The sequence below is a fragment of the Bufo bufo genome, chromosome 11 (assembly GCF_905171765.1).
Source record: "Bufo bufo chromosome 11, aBufBuf1.1, whole genome shotgun sequence".
NCBI classification, from domain to species: domain Eukaryota; kingdom Metazoa; phylum Chordata; class Amphibia; order Anura; family Bufonidae; genus Bufo; species Bufo bufo.
The window spans coordinates 42,249,076-42,270,460 of NC_053399.1; the positions used below are offsets into that span (position 1 = coordinate 42,249,076).

General features: G+C 43.6%; 1 protein-coding gene across 1 annotated transcript; it reads left to right on the top strand.

The window, feature by feature from the left end:
• The first annotated feature begins 526 nt into the window (after positions 1-526).
• LOC120981894 (carbohydrate sulfotransferase 9-like) lies at positions 527-4,779 on the top strand. The gene is made up of 4 exons (XM_040411675.1): positions 527-627; positions 1,258-1,392; positions 3,089-3,115; positions 3,625-4,779. Exons 2-4 carry the CDS (start codon positions 1,296-1,298, stop codon positions 4,476-4,478), a joined length of 978 nt encoding a protein of 325 aa, XP_040267609.1. The 5' UTR covers positions 527-627; positions 1,258-1,295; the 3' UTR covers positions 4,479-4,779.
• The last annotated feature ends 16,606 nt before the right edge of the window (positions 4,780-21,385 follow it).

The window sequence follows — 21,385 nt, forward strand, 5'->3', positions numbered from 1 at the left end:
AACACATCTTGGATCCTCCAAGTCTGCGGAAGATCCAGACAAAACGCTACTGGATTGACCACCGCAGATATTTTGTAAGGTCCAATAAATCTTGGACCCAGTTTCTAAGATGGTACTCTCAGTTTAATATTTTTAGTCGATAACCACACCAGATCACCCACACACAGGTCCGGAGGGGGCAGGCGTCTCTCTAACAGCCTAGACAGACAACCACAAGAAAAACAAAAACAACTTATCTTTTACTGAGCAGGAACAGCAAATCCTTCCTTCCTTCCTTCCTCTGAGCCAGACAGAAGCTATAACCTGCACAGGACACTGGGAGTGGGCGTAATTTAAACTCAAACCAACGACCCCACCCAGTGCACCTGAAGGGAGGCGGATATAGCTCAACTCCAAAACAAAAACAAAAGGCTACACACGTGCTGCTAACCTGGCAGACCTCCGCACATAGCCTGAGCAGGGCATGATAGTAATTTTTTCCCCATAGGATGCGTTGCTCCCACTTTAAAGCCCTTCTTTGTTTCTTTCAGCGGCAGAGCTCAGCGTTCACGCCACCATCTGCTTAGACGCCCAGGCCACGCCCTGCAGTGTACAATTTAAAAGCCGGAGGAGAGCACTTTTCTGGATGTGAAAGCGCCCCCTGCTGCTTGAAACCTTTTGTAACAGTTAACAAAAAAATTGATAAGAAAGGGAAAAAATAAATCAGTTTTTCTTTAAATATTTTTTAAAATATTATATCTGTCATCTAATGGCACAAAGAAAAGGTCTAAGGTGTCCTGTGAAAAATAATATCAAACACATGTAGGTTGGCTCAGAAATTAGTTATTTGAAGTTAGATAGGCCCATTGCTACAACGGAAAGATTGGCCTGGTAAGGAAGGGGGGGTAAATGCTCTGACAATGAAGGGGTGAATGTCCTTCTAACAGTTATTGCAGAACATAACCAGAGGCCAGAGCAATGAAGATAATGCATAAAGCAAGTGAGTGACATGTGAAAACATAATAAATCAGTTATGATATTTGACTTTTTGCAATGTAGACCAGCTAGATTGACGTAATTGTAATTGCATCATGTAATAGAATTGTAGTGTAACCATAACCTGTAAGATGTTCCTGTAAATGCATTTCATGTTTGCAGGAAAATAAGACAAACTACTTTTCTTATTACTTATAGAATTGTTTTTTTTAATTATTATTATTATTATTTTTTTTAATCATTTATTATTATTATTATTATTTTTTTTTTAAATCATTTTAGTATTCAGGACTGACGTTCTTATTGTGCATCAGACCGAAATGAGAAAACTGCAACAAAAACGTATTCTTCTCCTCATTTCTTCATTCCTCTGTGCCTTCTTCCTATATACATGGAAAAAACATCTCATTCTTATCAGTAAGTGTTTCTTAAAAAAAAAAAAAAAAAAAAAAGATAATTTTGTCAGGAAGCTCCTCAGGTAAGGTCATAAATAAATTAGTAATTGACTGATAACTTTAAATGACTAAGCATAGAGAGTTAAAATTGATGCATACTCCAAAGTAGAATCGATAAAATCTACAGACAGCCCCACAAGAAATAAGCCTTTACACAGCTCTCTAGACATAAATATACAAAAAATGCATGGATCTCAGAATATGGCGATGATGAGAAATTTTTTCAACTTTTTTTGTATTAAAACATAAGAAAAACTAAAAAAATGTGGTATCACTGCGATCATACCCTGAGAAAGCAGGTAACGTCAGTTTTACTACATAGGTCACACTGTAAAAATTAAACAATGGTGGAATTGCGTTTTGTTTTCCAATTTCACCCCACTTTGATTTTTTTCCAATTCCAACTAAAATGGATTATTAAATGGTCCCCAGTGGCGTAGCGTGGGTTGCCAGCACCTGGGGCAAGCCAAGTATTGCGCGCCCCACCCCCCAACTTGTGACCATGCCCCTTTTTACAGATAATGTAGTAGATATCACCTGCAGTCCTATGTAACACCACAGATAACACAGATAATGTAGTAGATGTCTATGTGACATAACAATAATTCTGAACACAATCTTGATTTCAATTCCCCAAAAAACAGGCAGCCTGAGATGAACACACTAGAGATTATTTAATTTCAGGATAGAAACATGGAATACAATGGGGAGATGTGTGTAGAAACAAAGATCAATTTATGTGTCGTCTTAGTAAGGATTCAGGAAGTTTTAGAGGTCTGGTGTATAAAATATACAGTACATAAGATAAAATATGTAAGATACCATATTTTTTGCCCTATAAGATGCATCTAAGTTTTAGTGTAGGGAAATAAGAAAAAAAATATTTTTCATCATTGCTCAGATGAGACCCCCATATCAGACCGCCAATGTTGATCAGACCCCCAATGTTAATCAAACCTGAGACCAGACCCTCACTGTTAGGCCGAATGCAAACTGCCATGGAACACGGACGTGAGCGGTCTGTAGTATCCCGGACTGGCATCCTGCGCGCGCCTGAAGAACAGAAGACAGGGAGGCATCGGGGACAGACGGCGCATGCGCAATTCACTTACAGGATCGCGCTTCAGTCCGCGCGATAGACGGGATCGCGCTGCTACTGAGACCAACGGCGCATGCGCCGCCAGTACAAGCGCGGTCCCGGCGACTGAGCCGGGTGTCACTTACACTAGTTAGAGGAGGGGTTAGGGCAGGGGAGGTACAGCCCGGAGTGAGGGAAGGGCTACCCCCTTGACTTCCACCGTGACTGCAGGAGCTGGAGACGAGGACTTTATAAGTCTTTTTTTCATCAATATACATCCCAGGAAAGCGGGACAAGAATGCATTTAAACAGAATGAGCATAATCTATAAGGTACTGGTAATAGTTTATTAGGTGAAATCCTGGTGAAAGGTTCGTTTTAAGACCAGCATCTAAAATGCCAGTCATAATAAATGTGCCCCAATGTTTCCATTTGGATGCAGTCCATTATAATGGATAGCATCAGGTGTGAACACTGACCCATTAATTTAAATAGGTATATGCACATGAGCATTGTTTACCATTGACCATGTGCCTGTTCATGAAAAATCACAACACATTCTATCTTCATTTATTTTTCAGGCAGGACTGATTCATTCAAGTCATTAGGTGAGTGAAAATTGGCATCTGTGTTTGGTCTGTTACAAGGAATTCTTGTTTGTTACAATTGTACGACAAAACTGATGCAAATCCATCCATTTTTCACTTAAACGACTGACACATTGTGTATTGCTCATGTGAAAGAAGCTTAAAGGCTATGGGGGCATTTTTTTATTATTGCATTTTACTCATTTTTTAGCTAAAAATCATTTTTCACATGTCGTAGTTTTATTCCGGCGCCTCTCTGCATGTTTGCTGAGCTGCAGCTGGACCTCCGGCCTGCCCCCATTATAGTGAATGGAGCCGGAGCGGACTTTAGGTGGCAAGCGAGCACTAGCGGCGGCATGGATCCAGCTGGCTGCTCACCCGCAGGAACAGCCTGCCAGAGAAGGCTGCCGCTAATATGAAAGTAGCCTAAGGGTCAAAGCACATGGTGAATAGAGCCTTATACAGTATGTTAATTTGAATTATTTAAGATTAGACTATATTTTTGTAAAATACTTTTCTTTGTGATGCAGCTGCTCCACGGTATTCAATTGTGGATTCTCAAGAACAGAGGAAGGCTAATATAAGATCTGTATGCGAGAGGAACAATCTCAACGGCTCGTCCTTTGTGGTGCCTCGTAGTGTAGCTGCCCAGTTATACGTGGAACACAGCCATAAATTTATATATTGTGAGGTGCCCAAGGTAGGCTGCTCAAACTGGAAAAGAATCATTCTATTACTGAACAAATCTCTTGATCTCTCTGCAGATGAGCTTCAACATTTCCAGGTACATAAGTCAAAACAACTCATCAAGTTGAGCTCATATCCTCCCTCCCTTCAGAAACAACTTCTAGCAAATTATACTAAAGTGATGTTTACTCGAGATCCCCTAGAGCGAGTTGTTTCTGCCTACAGAGACAAGTTTCTTCATTATGATGATGTTTACTACAGTACCAACATTTCAAATCTGATCAAAAATACACTTGGCATCCATTCCAAGGCAAGCCTTACTTTTGATCAATTTGCCTGCTTTATCGTTCAGGAAAATCCATCCTATAGAGACACTCACTGGAAGCCTATGAATGAGCTGTGTGATCCGTGCAAAATCCAATATGATATTATCGGCAAGTTTGAAACCTTAGCAGAGGATGCAAATCTTGTTTTACGAACCATAGGGGCCTCCCAAAATTTGAAATACCCCACAATTAAACATCATTCTAGTGAGTCCCGTACAAGTGAAGACATAAGCAAACATTACCTGGAAATGCTTCCTCCAGTTCTATTTAGGAAACTTATGAAGATCTACGGACTTGACTTCTCCATGTTTGAATATAGTTTTTATAAAAGTGAATTTTCTAAAATCCCTAAAACAACTTACATCTATTAATGGCATCGCTCGTAGATGTTTCTAGACTACTTTTTGATCATTTTTAAAACCTTGGTGGGACATAGTGAAACCTAGATCACAGTGGCCAACACATCAAAAAGTTCTGTATGTTGCCAGCCCCATTGACTGTAATGGGTTCCGGCAGAAATGTGTCCGGCTGAATCCCAGTATATTTGCCAGGCACCAGCCAGATCTCCCACGGACCCATTATAGTCAATGGGGCAGATAGGCATTCTGGTAACATCTGCCAATGCTGGAGCTGGTTCTCTGCTGTAACAGCCTGCCTGAACTCCTGCCACAAAAAACACCCCTACCTAAGACAATCGCCCAAAAAAAAAAAAAGTATGGCTCTCAGACTATGGAGACACTAAAACATGACTTTTTTTGTTTAAAAAATATATATATTATTGTGTAAAAGTTAAATAAAAAAATTAAAAAAGTATACATATTAGGTATTGCCACGTCCGTAAAGACCTGCTCTATAAAAATATCACATGAAGTAACTCCTCAGGTGAACACCATAAAAAAAAAAACGGTGTCACAAAAGCTATTTTTTTGTCACCTTACATCACAAAAAGTGCAATACCAAGCGATCAAAAAGTCATACGCACCACAAAATCATACCAATCAAACCGTTATCTCATCCCGCAAAAAATTATAACCTACATAAGACAATCACCCAAAAAATAAAAAAAACTATGGCTCTCAGAATATGGAGACACTAAAACATGATTTTTTTGGTTTCAAAAATGCTGTTATTGTTTAAAAGTTTAACAAATAAGAAAAGTATACATATTAGGTATCGCCGCATCTGTAAGAACCTGCTGTATAAAAATATCACATGAACCAACCCCTTAGGTGACAATCGCCCAAAACTAACCCTACCTAGGACAATGGCCCAAAAAAAATAAAAATAAATATGGCTCTCAGAATACTAAAACATGATTTTTTTTGTTTAAAAAAATAAATAAAAAAAGTATACATATTAGGTATCGCTGCGTCCGTAAGAACCTGCTGTATAAAAATATCACATGACTTAACCCCTCAGATGAACACCGTAAAAAATAATAAAATTTAAAGTGTGTCAAAAAGCCATTTTTTGTCACCTTACATCACAAAAAGTGTAATACCAAGTGATCAGAAAGTTATATGCACCCTATAATAGTACCAATCAAACCATCATCTCATACCGAAAAAATTAGCCCCTACATAAGACAGTCACCCAATAAACAAAAAAAAAATATTTGGTATTGTCGTGTCCGTAACAACCTGCTCTATAAAAATACCACATGATGTAACCTGTCAGATGAACATTGTTAATAACAAAAAATAAAAACGGTGCCAAAGCAGCAATTTTTGTTACCTTGCCTCACAAAAAGTGTAATATAGATCAACCAAAAATCATATGTACCCTAAAATAGTACCAACAAAACTGCCACCTTATCCCGTAGTTTCCAAAATGGGGTCACTTTTTTGGAGTTTCTACTCTAGGGGTGCATCAGGGTGTCTTCCAATGGCGTTCCTTTCCTTCTGCGCCCTGCCGTGTGCCCGTACAGCAGTTTATGACCACATATGGGTTGTTTCTGTAAACTATAATAAATATTGAGTTTTGTCTGGCTGTTAACTCTTGCTTTGTTACTGGAAAAAAATGGATTAAAATGGAAATCTGCCAAAAAAGGGAAATTCTGAAATTTCATCTACATTTTCCTTTAATTCTTGTGGAACACCTAAAAGGTTAAGAAAGTATGTAAAATCAGTTTTGAATACCTTGAGGGGTGTAGGTTCTAAAATGGGGCCAATTATTGGTGGTTTTTATTATGTAAGCCTCACAAAGTGACTTCAGACCTGAACTAGTCCTTCAGAAAGTGGCTTTTGGAAATTTTCAGAAAAATTTCAAGATTTGCTTCTAAACTTCTAAGCCTTCTAACGTCCCAAAAAAAGAAAATGTAATTTACAAAATGATCCAGACATAAGTAGACGTATGGGAAATGTAAAGTAATAACTATTTTAGGAGGTACTATCTGTTTTAAAAGCAGAAAAATTGAAATTTGGTATTTGGTATTTTTTTAATAAATTAAATATTTTGACTCAAATTTACCACTGTCATGAAGTACAATATGTGACGAGAAAACAATCTCAGAATGGCTTGGATAATTAAAATTGTTTTAAAGTTATCGCCACATAAAGTAACATTTGTCAGATTTGCAAAAAATGGCCTGGTCCTTAAGGTGAAAAATGTCAGGGTCCTGAAGGGGTTAAAGAACTTTTAAACAGATAATTTTTATTGTAAATTATAAATGCTGTTTCTATGTGGAGTGGCTGAATCTATCTCCAGTGATGTAAACTTGAAGTAAAAAGCATTGCAGAAATAATAATTTATTTTATCATATTGATTTGTTTTATGCCGTAGTTATTCACCATTTTCCAACGTCCTTACCTTTCACCTGCTGAGATAAAAATGTTTTGAAACAGAACGCAGACAAAGCCTCTTAGGCAGCACAATGAGCCCTCGTATCTCTGTACTATATAACCGCAGGCACTACATTTGTCATTGCATGGTGCCTCCATTGGGCATGATATTATGTAGGATATTATGTAGGAATATGATGAAGTAATGATGTGGCACATCTCATTTTTTTTCTTCCATATGAAGTTGGGGGCATATAGAGGTAGTGTAGGGGTCCATACAGCATATTAAGGCTTTCGGAGGTTATACAGAGTCATAATACAGCTGTGTACATGATGCCTTATGGTCTTTTCAACTGCATGAAAGCCAGTTTTACATTTGTACTCCAGTATTACAGTAGCAAGACTCAGCCCAACCTTGGGTCAGGGCAGAATTTGATGCCGTAATAGACTTAAGGCTTGTTCACACGAACGTAAGGGCTCCGTGCCCGTGCTGTGGGCCGCATACGGCGGATCCGCAATACACGGGTCACCGGCACTTGAAAGAGTCCGCAAATCCAGAAATACAGTGCGGAACGGAACGGAAGCACGAAACAGAACCCCACGGAAGCACTACAGAGTGCTTCTGTAATGTTCCGTTCCATGCTTCCGTTCCGCAAAAAGATAGAACTTGTTCTATCTTTTTGCGGAACGGACGGATCGCAGACCCCATTCAAGTGAATGGGTCTGCGATCCGCATGCGGCTACCCCACGGTCGGTGCCAGTGCAATTTTCAGCCCGCAGCATGGGCACGGAGCCCTTACATTCGTGTGAACAAGCCCTTAGGGTGCATTCACACGTCTGCAATCTTTTGCTTATCTGCAAATTGTGGATCCGCAAAACACCGGGCCGGCACCCCAATAGAAATGCCTATTCTTGTCCGCAGCTGCGGACAAGAATAGGACATGTTCTATTTTTTTGCGGAGCCGCGGACCGGAAGTTCGGGGTCACGACCGGAAATGCAGTGTGCTGTCCGCATCTTTTCTGTCTCCATTGCAAATTGCGGATCCGCAAAACACGGAAGCCGCCCGTGTGCCTTCCGCAATTTGCGGAACTGAAGAGGCGGCCCATTATAGAAATGCCTGTTCTTGTCCGCAAAACGGACAAGAATAGGACATGTTATATATTTTTTTGCGGGGCCACGGAACGGAGCAACGGATGCGGACAGCACACGGAGTGCTGTCCGCATTTTTTGCCGCCACATTGAAGTGAATAGGTCCGCACCCGAGCCGCAAAAACTGTGGCTCGGATGCGGACCAGAACAAAGGTCGTGTGCATGAGGCCTTAGGAGGAGTTCACACTTCAGTTATTTGGTCAGTTATTTCCATCAGTTAAACCTCGTTCACACATCAGTGTTCCATGGAGAACACTGACAGCACACGTTCCCATTCATTTTAATGTGTGTATTCAGACATCAGTGTTTTAGCACAGTCCATGTTTTTAGCACAGATGCATGCTCTATTTTGTCCATGTTCACAGACCCATCATGCTCATTATAGTCTATGGATCCGTGAAAGCCACAGATGCAAAACAGATGCCATCCGTGTTGAATCCGTGTTTCATGGATCATTAAATTATTTTTCGGCTATGCAGGGTCAGTGAAACACGGATGACACACAGTTAGCAAAAAAAGTGACACACGGACAGCTTCCCGGATGCATCACTGACCACCTTTTCACAGATTTTAGAACGGAAACGGATGTGTGAATGTGAATGTGTGAGCCATAACCATTAATGAAGCCTACTCAGAGATAAGGTATAATGGAAAGATCTGCACCTGTGCTGTGTTTAGAGCCGCACCTGGTTTTGTCTCACAATAACTGATGGAAATAACTTAACAAATAAGGCTAGTTTCACACTAGCGGGTGAACAGCCTGTCGGATCCGTGTTGCCGCTAGTGCACGCGTGCCCCCGGACTACCGCTCCGGCTCCATTGACTATAATGGGGCAGGTCGGAGCTCCCGCGGCAGCACGGAAAACATGCCGAGAGGCGGCCGGAATAAAACTACAACAGGGAAGGAAGTGTTCCTTGCTGACAAGCACCTGCTCTTCGGTGGAGGAGAGTGCTGCAGTTACATTACATGCAGTGATCTCCTCCTGGGCTTGCTGTACTAAGTGGGCTTGTGAATAAGTGGAGTTTAAAGAACCGGAGTACTGGTGCTGAGTGTGATTTTGTGGGAGTGATTGCAAGTAGCTGCATATAGTTTATAGCAAAGGTCCTTGTGAGTTAAGTGCTTGCATTTTGGTACTGACATTTAAATAAATAAAAATTCTCTGCTGTGTACCTGGTTAAGGGGAGTGGTTTGTGCTTCCAGATGCTATTAATTGCACCACTGAACTCATCCTGAGCTCGCTCTACCTGGGCTTGCTGTACTAAGTGGGCTTGTGAATAAGTGGTGTTTAACCGCCTCAGCTCCCCCAAGCTTAAACACCCTTAATGACCAGACCACTTTTTACAATTCTGCACTACACTACTTTCACGGTTTATTGCTCAGTCATGCAACTTACCACCCAAATGAATTTTACCTCCTTTTCTTCTCACTAATAGAGCTTTCATTTGGTGGTATTTCATTGCTGCTGACATTTTTACTTTTTTTGTTATTAATCGAAATTGACCAAAATTTTTGCAAAAAAAAGACATTTTTCACTTTCAGTTGTAAATTTTTTTTAAAAAAACTACATTTCTAAATAAATTTTTCTCTAAATGTATTGTTCTATTCGCTGATGGGCATAGTGAGTTCATGGAAGTTTTTCTTTTTTGTCACAAGTTAGCGGAAAATGATGATTTTTATTTTTTATTACAGTCTCATATTCGGGGCGGAGCCTGGCCGCGGACTGGAATGGCTGCGTGAGTCTGAGCTCTCCCGCCTCACACACTCTCATATAGCCTGGAATACCTAATTTTTCACCCGAAAATGGGCAAAGTTGGCCGTTATCAGCAGGGGGAAAGCAGAGCTCCTGGGAAACCAGTAGCAAATCAGGCGGACGTCTCTGATTTCTTTGAGAAACGCCACAAACATATCCCCGCGTCTCCCTCCAAGATGGCGCTGGACGCCAATTCACAGCCAGAGCGGGAAGAGGAGAGACCCTCAAGCGACGATGAGGACTTAGACAGAGAACAGGCACTCACGGCGGCGGTGCTGAAAGAGACCCTGCTACAGGCGCTCCAGCCGGTGAGAGATGACCTCGCTGATATTAAAGCGGACCTTCAAGCCATAGGCACTCGTACAGAGGCCCTGGAGAATAAGTGCCTCAGCCTCACCTCTCATGCAGAGACCCTAGCTGCCAGATCGAACCAGCTAGAGGCACATGTAAATACTGAAAACAAAAGAGGGGAGTGAGCACTCACAACACCTGGGTCATATGGTATACAGATTATTTATTAATGTTAGAATAGGGCCTAACAGGTCCAATAAGTAAAACAATTACACATCATTCATAATATAAAAAACATTAAAAATAAAATAAAATATGCAAGTGGTACTGATGTCGGGGTGGGAACCCTGTTACCACAGTATTTGACTTGTGGGTGTTAATATTTGAAGAAACCTCTTTTCAGCAGTTGATATGTAACAGTGTCTGGTTACTATCACTGCCTCCTATACCGCAAACCAATTGGAACGTCCTTAAAGTTCCTCAAATAGATCACTTATGATGGTGACTTGTCTCCGGTGTGTATGGACACTATAGCCCAATAGTCCCTCCAAAAGGTGCTTCCAACTGTTTAATATAGCCGCCCAGGCACCTTTGGAGGGACTATTGGGCTATAGTGTCTTTTGGAGGGACTATTGTGTCTTTTGGAGGGACCAATAAACTTCATTTCACTTCTCAAATATCACTGTGTGTGTCTCCTATATGATATATTTAACTGACATTTTTTATCGTAACAACCAACGATTTATACAGTAAAATCATGACTATTAACAAGGTTGCCCAAACTTTCGCATCCCACTGTACCTCTAATTTCTTGGATAGGAAGGAAAAACGTTATACAAACATACGTAATACCCAAGATAACTTATAAACTACAGATGCTCCCAATTGCACTCCCGCAGTCCTTTTTCAAGACTGTTAAAACTACCTTCTCGAGATACCTGTGGAAACTGAAGAAGCCACGTTTAGCTCACTCTCTCTTAATCAAACCTAGGGACAAAGGAGGGCTAGGCCTGCCTGATGTCCAGATCATACATAAAGCTATACAACTAGGTCAATGGTTGAACCTGGCCTTCCCTCATGATTACAACCCCAGCAGAGCAGGCTGTCAGACACTCTGAAAGGGCACTCACTCAAAGACCTATGGATCCCCCCTAAACACCACAACCAGAATAACAAATCTGAAGCTGAATTGCTGATTAGAGGACCTTCACAAACCTGGAACTCACTTGCTCCTCATCTGGCCCCTTCCCCTTCACCGTTACTTCCGGCAAGCCTGATACCTGTGGTTGTAGGGAAAGACTCACCATCCTTCAAGCCAATGTGGGAACATTTAGACCACGTGTCGGTTGGGGAGTTCCTTGTGGGCGGAGTGGTTCCTGACCTAGCGAATCTGAAAGAATATCTACCGAACTTTTCACTCACATTTCTACATATTGCCCATTTTAATAGCTGTTGTAAGGAATTTATTGGGAGATTCTTCCCTTTTAGGGAAAAGACAAATTTTGAGCTATCCATATCCACGCCTGAAAGTCGTACGAAAAAGCTGTCAAAACTATTGCGCACTTGTAGAGAGGCCATAGACACTGGCATTCCAGGGTACATCGTCTCTTGGGAAAAGGAACTAAATATCACGCTATCAAATGCGGATAAAACCCACATACTTTAAAACTCGCATGGTTATTCAAGGTGTGTTCGGTTGCAAGAGACTCAATATAAAGTTATATCAAGATGGTATAAGACACCTGAATTCCTTTACACACATGGTTTGTCGGCCACAAATTTGTGCTGGAGGTGTAAAACACAGATTGGCTCACTCACCCATATATGGTGGTCTTGTTCTCTAATTAGACCCTTCTGGAGTGAAGTGGAACGAGTGATAAATGAATTCAGGGATAAACATTTGACTTTAACCCCTTCGATAGCCCTTTTAGATTGTACTTCGGAAAATTACAGACCTTCCTCCTCAAACTTAACAACCCACCTGTTGATGGCGGCAAGGCCCCTGATCCCCCTGAGGTGGTAAGATACATCACCTCCCACGATTGATCAATGGCTAGAGAAAGTAGGCCAAATATGTAGATTCGAGGAGATGTGCAGCAGATCATCTAGGTCTCACCACAAATACCTCCTAGTCTGGACATCATGGTTGTCGTCCTCCAACTGCACATGGAATAAATAATATATTCAGAAGCTAGCGCTGTATCTTACGAGACAATTTTACAGGGAGATCCTCTAACCCCCCCCCCCCCTCTCCTCACCTTTTCTTTTATCATATGCTCTATTTTCCCCATACTTTTGTTGTTCTTCTTTTACCAAATCGTATTCATGTCGTGCTCTGCCCGAGTGTTAATGATTAATGGAATATTTGGTTTATTACCGTTTCTGTTATGACACACATTATTTAGTGTCTACCTTTGATTTCACAAGTACCAGATTGTCGGTAAAAAAATGACTGTTCTTTTACCATATGCCATATTGTCAAACTCTGAAACCATTGTATTGGAGTTTGCAAACTCTTATATTATTTCTGTTCTATCAAAAGCTATAAATGTTGACTTTATGAATATTACTGTCAATAAAAACATAGTTGATTAAAAAAAAACTAAGTCTCATATTCCACTAACTAGGTTGCAAAAAAGTGTCACACATGTGGTATCGCCGTACTCAGGAGAAATCGGGCAATGTGTTTTGGGGTGTCTTTTTACACATGCCCATGCTGGGTGAGATAAATATCTCTGTCAAATGACAACTTTGTATAAAAAAATGGGAAAAGTTGTCTTTTAGAGAGATATTTCTCTCACCCAGCATGGGTATATGTAAAAAGACACCCCAAAACACATTGTGTGACACTTTTCTGCAGCCTAGGTGCCCAAAGGGGCCCAAATTCTAAAGAGCACCTTTAGGATTTCACAGGGCATTTTTTACACATTTTGATTTCAAACTACTTCTCACGCATTAGGGCCCCTAAAATGCCAGGGCAGTATAACTACCCCACAAGTGACCCCATTTTGGAAAGAAGACACCCCAAGGTATTTCGTGATGGGCATAGTGAGTTCATGGAAGGTGCTCTTTGGAATGTGGGCCCCTTTGCCCCCCTAGGCTGCGAAAAAGTGTCACACACATGGTATCACCGTACTCAGGAGAAGTTGGGCAATGTGTTTTGGGGTGTCTTTCTACATATACCCATACTGGGTGAGAGAAATATCTCTCTAAAAGACAACTTTTCCATTTTTTTTTATACAAAGCTGGCATTTGACCGATATATTTATCTTACCCAGCATGGGTATATGTAAAATGACACCCCAAAACACATTGCCCAACTTCTCCTGAGTACGGCGATACCACATGTGTGACACTTTTTTACAGCCTAGGTGGGCAAAGGGGCCCACATTCCAAAGAGCACCTTTTCGATTTCACAAGGCATTTTTTACACATTTTGATTTCAAACTACTTCTCATGCATTAGGGCCCCTAAAATGCCAGGGCAGTATAACTACCCCACAAGTGACCCCATTTTGGAAAGAAGACACCCAAAGGTATTTCGTGATGGGCATAGTGAGTTCATGGAAGTTTTTATTTTTTGTCACAAGTTAGTGGAATATGAGACTTTGTAAGAAAAAAAATGAAAAAATAAAATCATAAATTTTCCGCTAACTTGTGACAAAAAATAAAAAATTCTAGGAACTCGCCATGCCCCTCACGGAATACCTTGGGGTGTCTTCTTTCCAAAATGGGGTCACTTGTGGGGTAGTTATACTGCACTGCCCTAATGCGTGAGAAGTAGTTTGAAATCAAAATGGTGCTCTTTGGAATGTGGGCCCCTTTGCCCACCTAGGCTGCAAAAAAGTGTCACACATGTGGTATCGCCGTACTCGGAAGAAGTAGGGCAATGTGTTTTGGGGTGTATTTTTACATATAACCATGCTTGGTGAGAGAAAAGTCAACTTTTCCCATTTTTTTTATACAAAGTTGTCATTATAGAGAGATATTTATCTCACCCAGCATGGGTATATGTAAAAAGACACCCCAAAACACATTGCCCTGAGCACGGCGATACCACATGTGTGACACTTTTTTGCAGCCTAGATGCGCAAAGGGGCCAAAATTCCTTTTAGGAGGGCATTTTTAGACATTTGGATCCCAGACTTCTTCTCACGCTTTAGGGCCCCTAAAATTCCAGGGCAGTATAAATACCCCACATGTGACCCCATTTTGGAAAGAAGACACCCCCAGGTATTCAATGAGGGGCATGGCGAGTTCATAGAAGATTTTGTTTTTTTGGCACAAGTTAGCGGAAATAGTTTTTTTTTGTTTTTTCTCACAAAGTCTCCCTTACCGCTAACTTGGGACAAAAATTCCAATCTTTCATGAACTCAATATGCCTCTCAGCGAATACCTTGGGGTGTCTTCTTTCCAAAATGGGGTCATTTGTGGGGTGTTTGTACTGCCCTGGCATTTGAGGGTCTCCACAATCATTACATGTATGGCCAGCATTAGGAGTTTCTGCTATTCTCCTTATATTGAGCATACGGGTAATGAGATTTTTTTTTTCGTTCAGCCTCTGGGCTGAAAGAAAAAATGAACGGCACAGATTTCTTAATTCGCATCGATCAATGTGGATGAAAAAATCTCTGCCAAAAAAAAAAAAGGAGGGGAAAGGCGTCTGCCAGGACATAGGAGCTCCGCCCAACATCCAAACCCACTCAGCCCGTATGCCCTGGCAAACCCAATTTCTCCATTCACATCAATCGATGTGGATGAATAAATCATTGCCGGGATTTTTATTATTATTTTTTTTATATACAAAGTGTTTGCCAAAGCATATGAACACCGCCGCTCAGATCATAAGCCTTGGCAAACGTATCTTTTACTGCAGAGGAGAAATCTCGTCTTGCAGCGCCGCATACACCGACTTTTGTGCAATCTGACAGCAGCGCAATGCTTCTGTCAGAATGCACATCAGTGCTGCAGCTGGTTCATCGGTTGGTCCACCTAGAAGGTAAAAAAAAAAAAAAAAAAAACAGGCCGCAACGCAATAAATTTATTAACTTTATAATAACATTTGAACAGAACATTAACTTTTATAAACTTTTTGAATAGAACATTAACTTTTTTGCTTACCGGTGACTTTTGTTTTGTTTTTTTTTTTATAGGACAAACCTCTCCTTCCCCATGGGACAATGTGCAAAGCGCAAATCGCCCAGAGATGTGGCGAAGTACATTATGCACTTTGTCCCAGGTGAAAGGAGAGGTTTGCAGCAGCTCTGTGTGAAAGGGCCCTAATAGCCCTGTGTGCCTGTCCTGTGTAACGTAATCCCTATGCTAATAGTGTACCTGTGAGTGGTACTTCCGGAAACACTCCCCTAAGCATAGGGCAGGGTGGTCAGGGCAGTCAGAACAGAAATAGCGGGTGTCACGCCTTATTCCACTCCTGCTACAGACACAACATCTTTTTCGGGGTGGCGCTTGGGTTGAGGTACCAGAAACGACACTGGGGAAATGTCGCTCGTGTAGATAGCTCACTATACTGGTGGATGGGGCCACGGGACCTCCTGGATACAGGAGGTTCTCGATGATCTCTTCTTGAAATTTGAGGAAGGGTCGTGTTCTCCCAGCCTTACTGTAGAGAACAAAACTATTATATACAGCCAATTGAATCAAATATACAGACACCTTCTTATACCAGCGTCTGGTGCGTCGGGAAACTAAATAAGGAGCCAACATCTGGTCATTGAAGTCCACCCCTCCCATGAGCGACTTATAGTCGTGGACTGAGAGGGGCCTTTCAAGACACTGGTTGCCCGTTCTATTTGTATTGTCGTGTCTGCGTAAATGGAGGAGAGCATGTAAACGTCACGCTTGTCTCTCCATTTCACCGCAAGCAGTTCTTCGTTACACAAGGCAGCCTTCTCCCCCCTTGCAAGACGGGTGGTAACGAGCCATTGGGGGAAGCCCCGGCGACTAGGTCGCACGGTGCCACAGCAGCCAATCTGTTCTAGGAACAAATGCCTGAAGAGGGGCACACTTGTGTAAAAATTGTCCACATAAAGATGGTACCCCTTGCCAAATAAGGGTGACACCAAGTCCCAGACTGTCTTCCCCCTGCTCCCCAGGTAGTCAGGGCAACCGACTGGCTCCAGGGTCTGATCTTTACCCTCATAGATCCGAAATTTGTGGGTATAGCCTGTGGCCCTTTCACAGAGCTTATACAATTTGACCCCATACCGGGCGCGCTTGCTTGGGATGTATTGTTTGAAGCCAAGACGCCCGGTAAAATGTATAAGGGACTCGTCTACGCAGATGTTTTGCTCAGGGGTATACAAATCTGCAAATTTGGTGTTAAGGTGGTCTATGAGGGGCCGAATTTTGTGGAGCCGGTCAAAAGCTGGGTGGCCTCTGGGACGAGAGGTGCTGTTGTCGCTAAAGTGCAGGAAACGCAGGATGGCCTCAAATCGTTCCCTGGACATGGCAGCAGAGAACATGGGCATGTGATGAATTGGGTTCGTGGACCAATATGACCGCAATTCATGCTTTTTGGTTAGGCCCATGTTGAGTAGAAGGCCCAGAATTTTTTTTAATTCGGAAACTTGGACGGGTTTCCACCGGAAAGACTGGACATAATAGCTTCCCGGGTTGGCGGCTATAAATTGAGTGGCATACCGATTTGTTTCTGCCACGACTAAGTCCAAGAGCTCTGCAGTCAAGAACAGCTCAAAAAATCCCAGTGCCGAACCGATCTAAGCTGTCTCAACCCGAACTCCAGACTGGGCGGTGAAAGGGGAACTACTGGTGCGGCTGAAGTTGGGGGCTGCCAATCAGGGTTTGCCAGCACCTCAGGGACTCTAGGGGCTCTACGGGGGAACTACTGCACTTGCCACCGTACCAGTTTCAACTGCCCTTATGGTGCTCGCCACTTCACCATGTTCTACGGCAGTGCTGGTACTAGGTCCAGGGTGGGCTGCGCTGCTGGTGTATGCCTCACCACATAATCCGACAGCGCCAGCCCCACTCTGCTGCCCTTGAAGCGGATCCTGCGCAACCTGTGGTCTAGCAACACAGGGCCGGGTACGCCTGGTGCTATCAGGGACCTCAACCTCCTTGTCCGAAATTTGGGTCAGACTGCCACTGCTTTCTACAGGTTCATATTCTGACCCGCTAGATTTGTCAGATGAGGGTTCCCATTCCTCATCCGACTGGGTCAGAATCCTGTAGGCCTCTTCAGAAGAATACCCCCTGTTTGACATTTGGACTACTAAATTTAGGGGTATTCCCTGAGACTACCCAAGAAAAAAAACAAGCCTGTCTTACAAATGGGAGGCTAGCGAAGTACCGGAAGCCGCTGCGATTGATAAAAAATATCAAAACTGATTTTTTTTTATCGCCGCAGCGCTTGTGAAGTGATTGTGCAGTGATCAAAAAAATAATAATTTTTTGTCACTGCGGCTGGGCGGGCGTGGGTGAACGCACGTGTGGGCGACCGATCAGGCCTGATCGGGCAAACACTGCGTTTTGGGTGGAGGGCGAGCTAAGGTGACACTAATACTATTATAGATCTGAATGTGATCAGTTCTGATCACTTACAGATACTATAAAAGTACAAATGCTGATTAGCGATACGCTAATCAGCGAATCAGTGACTGCGGTGCGGTGGGCTGGGCTGGGCGCTAACCGACGCTAACTACCTAACCAAGGAGCCTAAACTATCCTAAAACCTAACAGTCGATACTAGTGGAAAAAAAAGTGACAGTTTAGGCTACTTTCACACTAGCGTTCGGAGCGGATCCGTCTGATGTTTCATCAGACGGATCCGCTCCGATAATGCAGACGTTTGCATCTGTTCAGAACGGATCCGTCTGCATTATTACTTTGAAAATTTTCTAAGTGTGAAAGTAGCCTGAGCGGATCTGTTCAGACTTTACATTGAAAGTCAATGGGGAACGGATCCGCTTGAAGATTGAGCCATATAGTGTCATCTTCAAGCGGATCCGTCCCCATTGACTTACATTGTAAGTCTGGACGGATCCGCTCGCCTCCGCACGGCCAGGCGGACACCCGAACGCTGCAAGCAGCGTTCAGGTGTCCGCTCACTGAGCGGAGCGGAGGCTGAGCGCTGGCAGGCGGATGCATTCTCAGTGGATCCGCCTCCACTGAGAATGCATTAGGGCCAGATGGATGCGTTCGGGGCCGCTCGTGAGCCCCTTCAAACGGAGCTCACGAGCAGAGCCCCGAACGCTAGTGTGAAAGTAGCCACACTGATCACTTTTTTCCCTTTCACTAGGTGATTGACAGGGGCGATCAAGGGGTGATCAAGGGGTTAATTGGGGTGATGGGGGGTGATCTGGGGCTAAGTGTAGTGTCTTGTGTACTTACAGTGATGTGTGCTCCTCTGCTGGGACCAACCGGCGAAAAGGACCAGCAGAGGAGCACAGAAGCCATTTAACACATTATATTTATAAATATAATGTGTTAGATGGCTTTTGATTCATTTTTTTGAAAATCATCAGCCTGCCAGCGACGATCATTGGCTGGCAGGCTGATGACGAACTTGTCCTGTAACTTTTGCCGGCTGTGAGCATAATCTCGCGTCTCACGAGATGACGCGTATATGCGTGACTCTGCCTGAGTGAGCCGCCTCCGGAACGCGATCCTGCGTTAGGCGGTCCAGAGGCGGTTAAAGAACCGGAGTTTAAGACAAGGAGCAAGAAACTAAGGTTTGATAGATTTTCCTTGTGTGTTGTTGGCTTGATTCTAGCTAGTCCTCCAACTACAGCAGACAGGGTCTAATTGTAATCCTTCTTTACTGTTCATCCCCATTTAAACATGTGCTGCCTGGACAATGCTACTACTGTAAGTGTGTGTCCTGTGCAATGTATGCGTGCCTTGAAGAACCATTCAAGGGTGAATACATTTGCACTAGATGCAATCATGTTGCATATTTGGAAGCCCAGATCTTGGATCTAAATAAGCAGCTTAAAATACTTAGGGGCATTGCAAAACTGGAGAGAGGCTTAGACCTCACTGTGCAGTCACTAACTGGGGTCAGTGAAATGGAGGTGGGAGGAGGAGGGCAAGATCAGGACTATCAAGTCAGCAGTTGGGTCAGGGTTGCCACCCGTCCGGGATTGACCCGGACAGTCCGGGTTTGTAATCCTGTGCCCGGGTACAAGCCTTTCTTAGACCCGGGCACAGGATTATTCTATTCTATTCATTGAAACTGCAGACAGTCAGTGTGGAGTCCGCACGATCGCATATTTAAGCTGCTGCTGCCTGAGTGCACTGCACTGTCACTAGTGACTCACTCACTGCGGCGGCCAGGTGATGATCAGCTGAGCGGAGCGCTCCCTCCCCCAGTCCCCCTCCTCCTCCTCCAGTCTACAATCACTACAGTGATGCGGCTGCCAGGCAGGCAGCGCAGCCGCAGTGGCTCACTCACTGTTTAGTAGTCTCCAGTCCAGTCTCCTCGCTCCCCCTCGCTCCTCCCCGCTCCTCCCAGTCCCTCCCTCCTTCTCTCTGATAAGGAACTAAGTCAAGTCCACAGGAAGTGACATCAGAGAGAAGGAGGGAGGGAGATTTGAAATCATTCTTCCAGCAGCTCCAGGCTCCAGCAGCCTGCCCAACTAGTGCCCAGCCCAGACTGTGCCCACTGTGCCCTGCAAGTTTTTCAACCTGACCAAGACTGAGTCTGACTGTGACACCAGATAATCACTTACTTTACTTCTAAAAAGGTATAAATATAAAACATTTGAAGCATGTTTGTAACAGTGTTTAAACAGCCTTAGGTTTCTGAATCTGTCAATCAGAAAAAACATTATGTTATATAGCTGACTGACATTAGCGATGTGCTAATGTCAGCAGTACATAACAGTATGTTTTATAACTCCCTGCCTGCCGCCGTTCTCTTAAAATAAAGACATAATATGCTAATGAGCCTCTAGGTGCTATGAGGGCGTTGCTGCAGCACCTAGAGGCTCCGTCCATTCACCTTTTGGCAGTGGCACGCCCATGTTTAGTTGATTGACGTCCGAGTTCTCCTCTTCGTCCCGTAAATCCTGCGCCTGCGTCGAATACTAAACAGTACGGCGCAGGCGTGGGATCAGGGGCGTAACGATTGCGGTGCGACAGCAATCAGGGGTGGAGGCGGGACATGGGCGTGGTTGGAGGTGGGGCATGGGCGTGGCTGGAGGTGGGAGATGGGTGGGGCCTGGAAAGGGGCCCTCCCTCCCTTCTGTTCGGGTTTGGCTTGAAGAAAAGGTGGCAACCCTAAGTTGGGTTAATGTAGGAAGAAGGGGTAGAGGGAAAGTGCCAGGGAGGCTAGTCCTGAGCTGGAACGCCCTAGTAAATATGCCTGTTTGGCTGATATTAGGAATGAAAGCTCAGGGCCAGCAACACTGCAGCAGGGTGTTTCTCCTAGCAACCAGGAGGATGACCGCTGCAGGAAGGATGGGAAAAGGAGTGCTGCAAAGGTTAGACAGATGCTGGTGGTAGGTGACTCTATTATTAGGAGGACAGACAGGGTCATCTATCGCCGAGACCGTGAATGCCGAACAGTGTGTTGTCTTCTGGGTGCTCGGGTTCGGCATATTGCGGATCAGATTGACAGATTGCTGGGTGGGGCTGGGGAAGACCCGACGGTTATGGTACACATTGGCACCAATGACAAAGTCAGGGGGAGATGGAAGGTCCTTAAAAATGATTTAAGGGAACTAGGAGAAAAGCTCAAGTCCAGGACCTCCAAGGTAGTGTTTTCAGAAATACTACCAGTGCCACGAGCGTCACCAGAGACACAACAGGAGCTTAGGGAGTTAAATAAGTGGCTCAGAAGCTGGTGCAGGAAGGAAGGGTTTGGGTTTATAGAGAACTGGGCCGACTTCTCGTTCGGTTACAGGCTCTACAGTAAGGACGTGCTGCACCTTAATGGGGAGGGTGCAACTGCCCTGGGGGAAAAAATGGTTAGATGGCTGGAGGAGCTTTTAAACTAGGATCTGGGGGTGGGGGTGGGGGGGTCATACTAATAAGGGGGTAGATAGTGTAGATAGAGAGTGGGATATAGGAGGGCACAGTGGGGATTTAGTGGGGGCAGGGGTTAGTGAGGAAAGTAGGGATAAGACTGGGCAGAACTATACACCGATGAAAAATACAACTGCTGGTAACAAGAACCTGTTACATACAAACATCAACCAAGGTAACCCAAAAATACCAGATATTCACTTTACAAGTAATAGTAATTTAAAATGTATTTTCACAAATGCCAGAAGTCTAGCTAGCAAAATAGGGGAGCTGGTGGCTATGGTATTAGAAGAACACATA